Below are 14,802 nucleotides of genomic sequence, written 5' to 3' on the forward strand. Positions count from 1 at the left end.
GAAGAACTCTCAAGAAGGAAATGAACAAAAAACACACTGGTGTCCCTCATGAATTTTTAACTGTTTTGAGAATTTTGTTTCCACAGAGAGGTTCTTGAACTCTGTTCCACTGCATTCCCCCCCCAAAAAAAGCTCTGAAGACAAGTAAAGAAAAAAAAATACTAATCTATAAAATTATGCATGGTGTGGAGACAGTAGAGAGGAAGAGGTTTGTTTCCCTGCCCTCTCTCATGATACTAGAACCCAGGGTCATCCACTGAAACGAAAATGTGGGAGATTCAGGAAAGGCAAAAGGAAGTACTTCTTCACACAGCACATAGATAAATCGTGGAACTTCCTACCACAGGATGTGGTGATGGCCACCAACTTGGAAGGCTTTTTTTTAAAGGGAGTGAACAAATTAATGGTTGATGGCTATTAGTCATGATGGATATCTACTTCATCCAGTGCCAGAGACAGTATGCCTCTTTATATCAGTTACTGGGGTCCACAGGCTGGAGGATGCTATTGCAGTCATCCTGCTTGTGGACTTCCTAGAGGCAGCACATCAGCCACTTTGTGAACAGAATGCTGGACTTGACAGATCTTTGGTCTGATCTAGCATGACTTTATGTTCTTATATTAGCAGAATAATGACTGTTAAGCAAAACAGGAAAGAAGTCATAAGAATGTTTTTATGCTCATGACAGACTAGCTATCTTGTTGGACATTTGAATATCCATCTGAAAACTGTATGTGTATACTTCTCTGCATTAGGAAAGTGGCATCTTGGGATTAACTGCAACAGCAGTAATGATTTTTGCCACCATCCTTTAAGCCATGGATTTGATTACTTCTATGGGATTCCTCTGACCAATCTTAGAGACTGCATACCTGGACATGGAAGCGTGTTTGTCAAAGGAGTTGAAATGTACATTCATACAGCTCTCCAGTTTGTTGGGATTGCCATGATCTCTTTGAAGGTTGTTCACTATCTTGGTCTTTTTAGAGGCTGCATCAGAGCACTAGGCTACTTCTTCTTAATGGCTTCTGTGTTACTTGGACCCTTGCTGTTATTTTGGTATAACTACCGGTATCTAAACTGCATATTGATGAGGAATCACACTATTATTCAGCAACCCTGGATCTATGAAAACTTCACACAAAGATTTACTGAGGAAGCCAAAGGGTTTATAAAAAGGTATGTGTGCTAAGCATTAATATATTGGTATTTTACTGAGCTGACTTGTTTACAAGGCAATGTGTAATGTGAATGAGCAAAATATTAATTTGAATATTTTGTATTGCATTATGGCATTATTATTTAAAAGTCAAGGAGAATCACTGATGATGGAAGTAAAAGGTATGTAGCTGGTCAGGCTGCCCCGCAGAGTCTGGGCAGCAGCAGATCACTTCAAACAGCCCTGCTGGAAGTTGCACATTGACACTGATGGAAGAAAGCATGGAAGGCCAGGCCCAGCCTCTAGAACCTTCAAAGGCTGGCAATGAACCAGCAGTGCTAGAGCCAGGAAGAGGCCTTGGACAGTTCACAGGGCAAGGAAATGAGCACTGAGGAATGCAGTGCAGTGTCAGAGGAGCTGCCTATGGAAGACATTTGGTTAGAACCACCCAATTTGGTTAGAACCACCCAATGCCTAGGGTGACAGTGAGCCTGTCAGGAGGCTGGAGTGGGCAGTGGACTGTGAAGAAAGGGCCGGCAAAGCCACAGAGGTCTGGAGCTATAGCCAAGTCTCCTGCCAGTTCTGTGAGAAGAGACTGGGGAGAACTGAGAGATAACAGGCCAGTGGAAGGCATGGAGGTGTTAGCACAACCCATAGGTAGAAATGCTAGGAATTAGGCCTGGGAGGAACCTGTGGGGACCTCCTGCAGTAGTGAGGGCTAGCGACCTGATCTGAGTCTGCCTCACCGACTAACAGGCTACAATGGAATTTACAATAATCCACGATTCCAAAAGATTTATGGATTATTGGTTTTGTTTGCAGAAAAGGATACTTCTGTAAATGTATTTGTGCTATCATTGTGCTATATCAGTCATTTGTAACTGGATTATCTTTTCTGGACAAGCAGTCTAGTTGCAAATGATAGCTGTAGCACAACTATAGCACAGTATTTTATGATGTGTGGATGCAGCCAGAAAGCTATTTTTTGTTTGAAAAGGTGTTTAGATACTACTTTTAAGTGGATTATTAAACACTCTCTAAATGAATAGATTAAGATTAGATGAACATAACATAAAAGAAGCCATGTTAGATCAGGCCAATGGCCCATCCAGTCCAACACTCTGTGTCACACAGGGGCCAAAAAAATTATATATATATATATATATATATATATATATATATATACACACACACACACACACACACACACTGTGGCTAATAGCCACTGATGGACCTCTGCTCCATATTTTTATCTAAACCCCTCTTGAAGGTGGCTATGCTTGTGGCCGCCACCACCTCCTGTGGCAGTGAATTCCACATGTTAATTACCCTTTGGGTGAAGAAGTACTTCCTTTTATCCGTTTTAACCTGTCTGCTCAGCAATTTCATGGAATGCCCACGAGTTCTTGTATTGTGAGAAAGGGAGAAAAGTACTTCTTTCTCTACTTTCTCCATCCCATGCATTATCTTGTAAACCTCTATCATGTCACCCCGCAGTCACCGTTTCTCCAAGCTAAAGAGCCCCAAGCGTTTCAACCTTTCTTCATAGGGAAAGTGTTCCAGCCCTTTAATCATTCTAGTTGCCCTTTTCTGGACTTTCTCCAATGCTATAATATCCTTTTTGAGGTGCGGCGACCAGAACTGCACACAGTACTCCAAATGAGACTGCACCATCGATTTATACAGGGGCATTATGATACTGGCTGATTTGCTTTCAATTCCCTTCCTAATAATTCCCAGCATGGCGTTGGCCTTTTTTATTGCAAACGCACACTGTCTTGACATTATCAGTGAGTTATCTACCACGACCCCAAGATCTCTCTTGGTCAGTCTCTGCTAGTTCATACCCCATCAACTTGTATTTGTAGCTGGGATTCTTGGCCCCAATGTGCATTACTTTGCACTTGGCCACATTGAACCACATCTGCCACGTTGACGCCCACTCACCCATCAACATATATTGGCATCAACATATATTGTATATCAATTCAGATTGACAAGAACTCTACTTATGTATCAATCAGTAAAGTTATTCCAAGCTTCCCATTAGCTGATCATGGCTTGGCCACTAATAATGAAATTGTAAGTTTAGGTAGATGATCATCTAAGTTAGCTAGTTTAAATTTCACAGTGGAAGGTGTGATGGATGGTTACACAGGGTAGGGGAGACATGGTGCAAACAGGGTCAAGGCCCATAGTAGGCTGGGCTTTGGATAGGGTTCCATCTCAAGAAAGAGACATAGTCCTCCCAATAGCTGTGGTACCTTTATCATGCATCCAGTTATATAGAGCAGGTTCTGCTCAAGTTACAATCAGTTTGTTAGCTTGAGCTGCAGGGAGTGTTCTCTGTGGCATGAGCCAGCTGAGTTCCCTTCACTTGCAGGGTGCTCCCAACTCCTCTGTACCACAAGTTTAAGGGCATATCCCAGTATCTGGCCATGTCCTTCCTTCCTTATTGGCCACTCACTTATTATTTATTCCCCATGAGCCCTAAACAGCAACGGCACACCTTTGCCCCATACCATAGTGATGTGTATCAGCCAGTCTTGTCCTGCTGCTGAAATTCCTGGCCATACTCCCTCAACAAGGCAGTTGACCCACTTCTCCTCATGGCCCTACCTATCCCTGGGCTGTCACAGAAGAGAAAAGTAGTAATCTTGTATTTTTTAGAATTTGGAGTTCTAGTGGCAATTGAATCAGAGACTGATTCTTTGAAGTTAGTGCTGTCAGCCAGCCATTAAGTTTTCAGTTCTGCCTCTTCCAAAAAGAAAGTGACCTGGTAAATTCCTTCTCTCAGGACTGTTCAAGACAATATGTTGTCTAGTTTGAATAATCAGAGCTGCAGAATTGTGACTGCCAGGCTAAATGCAGTCCAGTAGCCCACTTGAAGTAAGTGTCAGGAAGTATCTAGTATTCCTAAAGCAGAGGGTTGTCAAGCCCCAAGAGGCCTCAGTATATAAAAGGTGGTTTGTGATCAGATGGATGAGTCACAGATTATGCAGACATACTTTACAAGTAGCTCCTAGGTTTCTTTTATGCCAAAGTACTTTCCTAGAATTGTGTCTCAGACATTGCCCATCTGAAATTATTATTATCTGTATAAAACATTTATTTTAATTTACAAGAGGCTAATAGTGAATATACGTAAGTACTCAAGTACTAATTATTTTAATTTAACATTACCTTCAGTGCTCTTGACACTCATGTCTAATGGGAATGTCTCATGCCTTTAGAAAATGGCCCTCGGTAGGAAAGGCATTGTAAAATTCTGCAAATACATGCATCCTGATGTAATTAGCTTAGAATTAGGACAGGAGATTTTATTGTTCACTCAGCTCTTTATTATTTAAGAAAACCTAGCAAGTCCTGTGTGAGGAGAATCACACAGAGAATTACACTGAGAATTATGAAGATAATATTTGTTGATCAGTTTCTTTCAAAGGAAAATGTCTTTAGTGTTCTCTGAGGTTTTATGTAGTGTGGGGCTTTTTTGTAGAAAAAGTCCAGCAGGAACACATTTGCATATTAGGCCACACCCCCTGACATCACCTTGGTTGTTGTTGTTGTTGTTCAGTTGCACAGTTGAGTCCGACTCTTTGCGACTCCATGGACAAAGTCATACCAGGCCCTCCTGTCTTCTACCATCCTCCGAAGTCTGCTCAAATTCATGTTAGTTACATCAGTAACGCTGTCCAGCTATCTCATCTTCTGCTGTCACCATTGTTTTCACCATTGCCGTCACCAGCAGGAACTCATTTGCATATCAGGCCACACTCCCTGATTCCAGGCTAGCCGGAACTGCATTCCTGTGCGTTCTTGCTCATAAAAAGCTCTGATGTGGTATCTTCCAATGAAAGCAATTGACATGGCATGCTGTTCTTTTCACATTTTACATAAAACAGTACAATCCTAAAGACTCTTTCCTGGGAGTAAGCCCCACTGAATAGACATGAATAGGATTCTAAATAGACTTGTTTAGGATGGTACTATAAGAAAGCAGTCCTATGGAGGTCTAATTAGAATCCTGTTCAGTACGGTTTGCTTCCAGGAATGTAGCTCTTGAAAACATTTTGGGATCATCTATCCACCTGAGTTAACATCTGTATTGAAACTGCCATTTGAAGACTGCAGGTTTAATTTTTTTTCCTGTAGAGCTTATAAGTAATTAAACAGCTCATTATGAAAACTATTTTAATTAGGAAAAATCTACTGAGTGTCTGGATCTGTGAAACTGTTCCCTAACCATTAGAAATAGCTCATGATTTATTTTTTTACTGCTGAACCTTTCTATCAGATTTAAACAACCTATCCACCAGCACAGCAGACTAAAATAACCTTGTGACAGAACAGGCCTGCTTTGACTTGCAGACCCAGCTCTGCCCACCCCTCCTTGGTATTGCCAACTCCTGATGTGGGTTACTTCTTCCTTCTACTACGGTAATTCACCGCCACTACCTGCCCCTTTGGAGGAGGATTTCCTCCTAGAAGGGCAGGGCTCCCCTTTCCAACCTGAGGCCCCTTGTTAGCCAGCACATAGTTACCACAGGGACCAATTACAATCTTGGGGCTCCCCTGGAGGAATAGCCATGAGCTTTCCTCTCAATCTGGGGGCCCTTCTTGTACTAATGTATCCAAGATGGTGGGGTATCTTGAGAACTAACCTCCAAAGTTAAAAAAATAATCTTGAAAAGAAAATATTTACAAGCATCTTTAAGCAGAGCACTAGATCAGCAAATGGCTTTCAAAAGAAAATTGGTCATAAACTCACTGCCCTTTCTTTGTTCTAGACATACCCTAATTGAAGTTAAAATAGGGCAGGCACTAATAATCTTAAAAAGTTATGTTACAGCCAAACATCCCAGGGAAAAGAGGACAACTTCCTCTTGCAAGGCAGTTTTCCTAACCCCTGGTCTCCACCAACTTTACATTGCTCCTTTGATCCAGTCTGCCCAGGTCACAGGTGTATCCTGAGTGCCCTCCTAAAAGGCATTCTGGAAAATCTAAGGAATCACCTAGAGACATCCTAGCAACAAATTCCTTAGTTGGTTTTCCTACTGGGTCTATTAGCATATGTGTTGATAATCTAGCAGGCAAATTGAACAGGTTCTCTCTCACTTCCAGAGAGAAAAAACAAACCACACTTTATATATATATATACACATACACACACAAACACACACACACACACTGTGGCTAATAGCCACTGATGGACCTCTGCTCCATATTTTTATCTAAACCCCTCTTGAAGGTGGCTATGCTTGTGGCTGCCACCACCTCCTGTGGCAGTGAATTCCACATGTTAATCACCCTTTGGGTGAAGAAATACTTCCTTTTATCCGTTTTAACCTGTCTGCTCAGCAATTTCATCGAATGCCCACAAGTTTTTGTATTGTGAGAAAGGGAGAAAAGTACTTCTTTCTCTACTTTCTCCATCCCATGCATTATCTTGTAAACCTCTATCATGTCACCCCGCAGTCAACGTTTCTCCAAGCTAAAGAGTCCCAAGCGTTTCAACCTTTCTTCATAGGGAAAGTGTTCCAGCCCTTTAATCATTCTAGTTGCCCTTTTCTGGACTTTCTCCAATGCTATAATATCCTTTTTAAGGTGCGGCGACCAGAACTGCACACAGTACTCCAAATGAGACCGCACCATCAATTTATACAGGGGCATTATGATACTGGCTGATTTGTTTTCAATTCCCTTCCTAATAATTCCCAGCATGGCATTGGCCTTTTTTTTATTGCAAACGCACACTGTCTTGTCATTTTCAGTGAGTTATCTACCACGACCCCAAGATCTCTCTCTTGGTCAGTCTCTGCCAGTTCACACCCCATCAACTTGTATTTGTAGCTGGGATTCTTGGCCCCAATGTGCATTACTTTGCACTTGGCCACATTGAACCGCATCTGCCACGTTGACGCCCACTCACCCAGCCTCAACAGATCCCTTTGGAGTTCCTCACAATCCTCTCTGGTTCTCACCACCCTGGACAATTTAGTGTCATCCGCAAACTTGGCCACTTCACTGCTCACTCCCAACTGTAAATCTTTTATGAACAAGTTAAAGAGCATGGAAGCCAGTACCGAGCCCTGCGGCACCCCACTGCTTACCGTCCTCCACTGCGAAGACTGCCCATTTATAGTCACTCTCTGCTTCCTATTACTCAGCCAGTTTTTGATCCACAAGAGAACCTGTCCTTTTACTCCATGACTCTCAAGCTTTCTAAGGAGCCTTTGATGAGGAACTTTATCAAAAGCTTTCTGGAAGTCAAGGTAAACAACATCTATCGGGTCTCCTTTGTCCACATGCTTGTTCACCCCCTCAAAGAAATGTAACAGGTTAGTGAGGCAAGATCTTCCCTTACAGAACCCATGCTGAGTCTTCCTCAATAACCCATGTTCATCAATGTGCCTACTCATTCTGTCCTTGATAATGGTTTCTACCAACTTTCCCGGTATTGAAGTCAGACTGACTGGCCTGTAATTTCCCGGATCTCCTCTGGAACCCTTTTTAAAGATGGGGGTGACATTTGCTACCTTCCAGTCCTCAGGAACGGAGGCAGATTTTAATGAAAGATTACAGATTTTTGTTAGAAGATCCACAAGTTCAACTTTGAGTTCTTTCAGAACTCTCGGATGTATGCCATCCGGACCCGGTGACTTATTAGTTTTTAATTTGTCTATCAGTTGTAGGACCTCCTCTTTTGTCACCTCAATCTGACTCAGGTCTTTCAACACCCCTTCCAAAATTAGTGGTTCTGGGGCGGGCAAAAAGTTCTCATCTTCCACAGTGAAGACGGAGGCAAAAAATGCATTCAGCTTCTCAGCCATTTCCCTATCCTCCTTCAGTAATCCTTTTACCCCATGGTCATCCAAGGGCCCCACTGCCTCCCTGGCTGAAGAAATTTTTATTGTTGGTCTTTATTTTTATTTTTATTTTTTTGCAATATGCTCCTCATAGTCCCTTTTTGCCTGCCTGATCACAGTCTTGCATTTGATTCGCTACAGCCTGTGTTCCCTTTTACTAATCTCACTTGGACTGGTTTTCCACCGCTTAAAGGAGTCCTTCTTACCTTTTACAGCATCCATTACTTTGTTTGTTAACCAGGCTATTAGTCAAGAGTACTTGCATGCCACTGGTTGAGTTCGCTCCTCTCTCCCACTCAACTGGCTGTTGCTACCCAGTAAAGCTGGTTCTGTCAGTGAAAGGCAAATAACCTTGGTTCTGGCAGTTACTAGCTCTCCCTACTCTCCCATTGGCTGAGCTGCCTGTCACACTGATTCACAGAGGAGAGAAAGAAAACCTTCCTTTGATTGGCTGAGGGAGGGAGGAGGAGGGAGATAGCCACAGAAAGTCAGAGAGAGACTGTTGATCTGAAAGTCTTAACTACAGGCCTCTGAGGCAGAACATTGGGGCTAGTCCTGACTATGGCTGCCAGTTTCAGGTTGGTGGAAAATTCTTGGAGTTTCAGTTGCCAATCCTCAGTTGGGGGCAGGGTATCCCCTAGTTTGAAGACCTACCCCCCCCTTTAGGGTTACCAGAAAGGGTAGGGGTGTTGAATGTCTGCTGTACAATCCATTATACCCTATGAAGACCAGTTCCCCATAGGATATAATGGAGAATTGATCTGTGGGTATCGGGCTCTTGTGGGGGATGTTTTTTGAGGTAGAGACACCAAATTTTCAGCAGATTTTCTCCTCAACACTCCCCTCCCAAGTTTGAGAAAGATTGGACCAGGGGTCCAATTCTATGAGCCCTCAAAAAAGGTGTCCCCATCTCCATTGTTTCCAATGAAGTGAAGGCATGTAAAAGGAGTGTGGCCCCCTTTAAATGTGATGGCCAGAACTCCCTTTGGAGCTCAGTTGTGCTTGTCACACCCTTGCTCCTGGTTCTACACCAAAGTCCTCTGATATTTTCTGAGTTGGACGTGGCAACTCTAGTTCAGTCAGTATGTTGACCATACTATAAGGAAAGCTAGATTAGATTTAGATGAAGGTTGATTGAAAATTTGTGGAAGGAATGTTAACAATTAGAGATATACTGATGACACCAAATTACTGGCAGACATTAGTGAAGATCTGAAGAGAACTCCTGATGAAGGTTAAAGCTGAAAGTGCCTAGTCAGGATTACTACTGAACATCAAGACAAAAATAATGACTGTGGAGGAACTGTACAATTTGAAGGCTGATGATGAAGAAATTGTTTAAAGATTTTCTGTTCCTTGACTGCATTAACACCCAAAAGGGAGAATGCAACCAAGAAATCAGGAGGAGATTGAGAATGAGAAGGGTAGCCATGAAGACATGACATTATTATTTATCATATGGCAGAGTTACACACAGGAAGCATAGAAATATAAAATACATAACCAGGTTGATAAAACAGTATGCAGACCAACTGGGCAATGCCCCTAAATACCAAATGATTTGAAAATACTCCTGATTAGCATATTCCTGGGTATCACACATTTACATCCTCTATTAACCAAATAATCTTTAAATTGAAAGGAATTTCAGAAATATATTTCCTTTGGTGCCTTAGTTTATTGGATTTTCACCAACATATGTATTATTTTGCCTGTAATGCCTTTGTATATAAATTAAGCTACCCCTGTACAGGTTCTCAAGTTATTGTTGTGAATTTCATTTGTTTAGTTACTCTTCTGGAAAATAGTGGTGTTTGTGTGTACATGCTCTATGGAGGTTACTCCTAGAAAAATACTGTTAAGATTACCACCAAAGCCTATTTATAGCCTTTTGGCAAGTAAGGCCTGTATCAGACATTTTGAATGCTGTGTATCTGAAGATTTAAGACTGTGAAATAGAAATGAAAATAAATAAATAAATAAATGGCAGTTATATGTAGCTATTTGAAAGCATGGTAAAATACTTTCCACAAGAATAGATAACAGAGACATACGATTTAAAAATATAAATTTTTTTCAGTGACAGACCTGTTCCTTTCATTTCTACTGTTTGAATATGACAATAAAACCCAGTCTTTATTTGTTCTTGACAGCTTTTTTTTAAAATTTAGTCATGCCTTAAATACCATTTTGTTATGATTCACTTAAAGCTATAAAATACGAACCCTGCCACCTGTTGATTAAAGAGGAATAACAACCAACCAAACACTGTGATATACATAAACTTTTATCAAAAATCTTATTCACCACATAAGAAGGAAGTACAATATTATAAAAAAGTCCATCATGTATATTTTTACTAAAGAGTCCATTGAGTAATCCAATGAGTACCTGGTTTAGACTCATTTTGTTGAATTCTTTCTCAAGGATGTAACTGTCCATGTCAAGGTTGTCAGCCTCTTATTGTATTCTAGTGTGTGTATTAGGAGCAAATCAGTCATTAACTTCTTTAAACAGATGCAAAAGCCTTCTGCAATTGACTGATAAATGCTGTCTGCAACCTCTTTATTTCTTCAAATCTCTTTATTTCCTTCCAAATTAATATCCTGGAATAAACCATAGCAATTATGACAAGATACAACATAAAGCAGAATGGGAGTAACTTTCAAATTTAACTTAGACCTTACCTCTCAGTCACACTTGCTTTAATTTATAAGTAGCAAACCAGTCCCAAACCTCATCCTTTGGAAAAGCTTTCTGGATGTAGGTGGCTTAATGCTCTTTTTTGGCTGCCTAATGCTCTCCTTTTAACACTTAAGTGTTAAGTTTGGAGAAAGGCAGTTTTGCAAATATTTTTAGCAAAGCAGTTCTACAAATCTTCCCTATCCCTTAAAGCAGTGGTCCCCAACCTTTGTGGTGCTGGGGACTGGCACCAGGGCCAGCCCACCCACCACGGCCCCAGGGCTGGCAGGGTGGGGGCACCAAATTTGCCGCCCCACGGTGCCGTGCAGCCTCCCCCCCACAGCCATGAAGCCTCTCCACCCCCCCCCCCCCGCAGCCATGCAACCTCCCCACCACCACCCCCGCAGCCATGCAGCCTCTCCACCACCCCCTTGTGGCTGTGCAGCCTCCCTGCCATCCTCGGTGCCTGTGCAGCCTTCCCACCAGCCCCCCCGCACGGCCATGCAGCCTCCCCGTCACCCCCTCTGTGGCCGTGCAGCCTTCCTGCCCTGTCTCTTGTTGCAGTGCCTCCTGTACCACCCTCCGTTTCTACCGTTTTAAGGCAGAAGAAAGGGCGGTGAAATATTGCCTTCCCTGGCACCTTAAGGCTGACCGCCCCCCCCCCCCCCCACGCTGATCTCAGTGGGAAAAACCTTTGTAGCAGCGGACGGCAACCCGCTGAAGAAGCGGCACTGCCCTTGTCTCCACCCCACTTCCTTCCCATGCCCAAGAAGGAAGTGGAGAGGATGCAAGAGCAGGGCTGCTTCTTCAGCAGGTTGCTGTCCACTGCTACAAAACTGACACTTTTGTTTTGCTCAATCCACCTAACCTTTCTTTTCTCCTGTAGTCTTCATTTATACAGATTAGATTAGATACCAGGTTTAAGCTTTATTGTTTAATGATTGTCTCTCTTTTGACATCCCCTCTGCCAAATAAATTAAAGAAGGTAATAGAAGGCTGAAAGACTTTCCTTGCCCAGGACAGGTTCAAGAAATTTTGCCACCCAAAGAAAGAAGTAGCTGGCCACTCAAAGAAGTAGAAGGTAACAACAATAGGTGTAAGCTTAGACCCATTGCTCCTTCCCATACATTGAACACAAGGCTTAATCAGTGCAGCAAGCATGTCAGAGGCTCACCATGGCCCCAACCAGCAGTGGTCAGGTTCCCAGAGGCAATGATGGTATGGCTTATGCTTCTCGCCTCTTCCTGTATACTGTAGCAGGAAAAAGCTCATACGTTACCAATTTCAGCCGGATCAATAACAGAGGCAGCGTGAGGCGAAATCAGGAAAACAGCTTTCTTTATTTAACGTGCACATGGGCCCTGTACATGGGCTTCAGACCCGAGAGTCTGTGCAGCAATCACAGAGGCGCGCAGGCCTTATATCCTTTATATATTTGCATAGGTTACATTGAAGCACTGTGAAGTAGACCTTCAACGTGTTGCTCAAGGGGTCTGACAGGGGCCTTCAGTGTGGTTCGCAACCCTTTACACTCACCAGTTCCCTTCAACGTGAAACCACATAACATCTGAGGTTAACCACAAGCTACTACTGATCTTGCTTGTGGTAACTTTTCAGTTCCTCTTTATTCTTTACTTGCATCACAGCTATTTGCAGCTACTTTTCTAACTTCTGCTTTATAGCTCAAGCTAAAATATTTCATTATAGCAAGCTATTATAAGCCAAGCCCAGACATGTCTTCAGCAGGTCTATCTTCTATTGATCCTTGTACCCTAATACATTTCTTTTCCATGATTCTAAAATACTCTTTCCAATATTTCCTTCTTGGCCTCCTGCCTCATTCCCCTCTTTCAAGCTGAGCTTGACCCTTCTGGCTGGGCCTGACCCAGCAGTGTCATAACTGGTAGGCAACAAATACATTCACAAACCATCATACACATACTAAATCAACCCAATGAAACAAGGCATCCGTAACCAAGACATATCTGGGAGCCAGCTTGTTAACCCTGCGTTTCCCCCCCCCCCCCAAACGGCGAGGATTTTAATGCATGCACAAATCATAAAAACAATGTCAGGTGCTTGAGTCACTCAACTGGCTGCTCCTTCGATGGCTTTCTTCTCCCTGGGCGTAAAGTGTGCCAGCTATTGTGACGGCAGCTAGGGGTCATTAAGTTGCCTGTGAACCCCACCATTGCCGGTAAGTGGGGCCCAGAGGTCGATCGCTGGGTGTGACGGCAGCTCCCACCAGTACAGTCTGTTCCTGAATCTAAAAAGTTATAGGAAAAAAGGAACCAACCATACCCGGGGGAACGCGTTTAAGATGAGTCCAGATCGGAATCTTAGACATAAGATGGCAAACCTGCGGAAAAGAGTCTCCTTCCTTCTTGGCCTCCTGCCTCAATACCACCCACTGTATGGCAGCAAAAGAACTCTCAGTGGTATTATAAATCCTTTCCAGGGTTCACCTTAGCCACTGATCCTGCGAACAAGCTGAACTGTTTTCTGTTACTGACATTCTCAATTAGTTTCTTTATATCATATATATTTACATCATTATACTTCATTTATTTTATAGTTGAAATAGTAGGGTTATGAAATTGGTATAATCCCTAAATAAAATTCTGAAGAAAAAAGCCCACCATGCCTGTTGAAAATGAATGATATAGAAGCAATTGCTTTTATCACTATTACAGCCTAGGTTCTTCTCTCTGTCACAGAGCCAGATACATGTGATGTACAGGGCTAAGTCCATTCCTTCTTTATAAAACTGCTGTTTTATAAAATTTATCATTTATAAAACTGATTGTATATGGAGAAGCCAGAAGCAGCCAGTCACAGCCTTTGGAACCCTCAAAATGTGATGGGAGAGGGAGCTGGAGGGAAAAAAGGAGTTATTAGGCAGGTTAGGACAATTTCTATCTCAGCCTATCCTCAGGCAGAATCGGACTGTTTTAGTGTGTCAGGAGGGACACACACTGGTTGTTAAGCTCTATCTTAGCTATATTCTTAGTATTCTTAAGCTTTGGGAAGCTAAGAAGCAAACTGAAGTATCTGGGTTATTAGGTTTGGGAAATGTGAGAAAAAATTGTTAACTGTTTCCTACTGTTGATATGGGGAAGATAATTTCTTGTTCCAAAATGCATTTATTTATATAAAGCCATTGATTACTCTTATTTTCTTTCTCTTTTAAAAAGAGGATTTCTCTTTCATTTGCTTTGGATAGAAACCAGTATATTACATTGTAGATTCATACCTTGGAGTTGTTTTATGTTACACGCAGGGCTGGCTCACCCACTAGGTAAGCTAGGCAGTTGCCTAGGGCGCCAGCAGGGTGGAGGCACCAAATTCGGCCTCCCTCCTCCCCCCTAGACAAACGCCTAGTTTGCCTGCACCCCAGCATCCTTCTTCCTTCCCATCCAGAAAGTAGAGAGGAGTCAGCGGCAGCAGGGCCACCATTTCAGAATGCTGGTCCTGATAGACAGTGAGCGGGTGGTTTTACGCGGCGATCAGCTGAGAGGGAGGCGGTGCGCACCTTTAGATAGCTTGGAACGTGGTGCTAGAGCCCATTCTGGCATTGAAATAGACATGGGGTGGGGAAGGGAGGGTTGAGGAGGAGGCGTGCAGGGAGGGGGGAGTCACGGGGGGTACTGTGGAGGGAATGACTGGCAGTGAGTCTGCCTAGGATGCCAGGTGGGGTCGGGCTGGTACTGGTTACACGTCTAGGGTTACTAGGTTCCAACAGTGCGCCAGTGGGGTGCGTGTGGGAGGGACCTTTCTGAGAGTGGGGAGGAGTGCCATGAAAATGCCTTCATCACCCAGAAGTGATGTAGAGATGTCAGGCGGCAACATTCTGGGTTTTAGGTAAAGCTCTATGGTAGAATTAGCAACAAATCATAGAGTTTTGCCCCAAACCATAGTGTTGCCACTCAATGTGTCTGTCACTTTCGGCTTGCATAGCATATTGTAGTTATTTCTGGCTATTCAGAGGTAAGAGGAAGTAATTTGGAGGGGAAGAGGAGTGCCCAAAAGTGGGAGACCCCCCACCCAGACCAGAGGATCTGGCAGCCTCAATACACGTCACAGGGTGGTGTTGT

At 43.1% G+C, this 14,802-nt stretch overlaps 1 protein-coding gene across 2 annotated transcripts in view; it reads left to right on the forward strand.

The window, feature by feature from the left end:
- The window catches only part of STS (steroid sulfatase), a 167,242-nt gene that overhangs the window by 75,904 nt on the left and 76,536 nt on the right, over positions 1-14,802 (forward strand). For both annotated transcript variants that reach the window (XM_060233925.1, XM_060233924.1), the window contains exon 5: positions 757-1,180. In XM_060233925.1, the coding sequence (XP_060089908.1) occupies positions 757-1,180 (424 nt within the window). The remainder of the gene's footprint in view (positions 1-756; positions 1,181-14,802) is intronic.

Source organism: Heteronotia binoei, chromosome 3 (genome assembly GCF_032191835.1).
Source record: "Heteronotia binoei isolate CCM8104 ecotype False Entrance Well chromosome 3, APGP_CSIRO_Hbin_v1, whole genome shotgun sequence".
Lineage (NCBI taxonomy): Eukaryota > Metazoa > Chordata > Lepidosauria > Squamata > Gekkonidae > Heteronotia > Heteronotia binoei.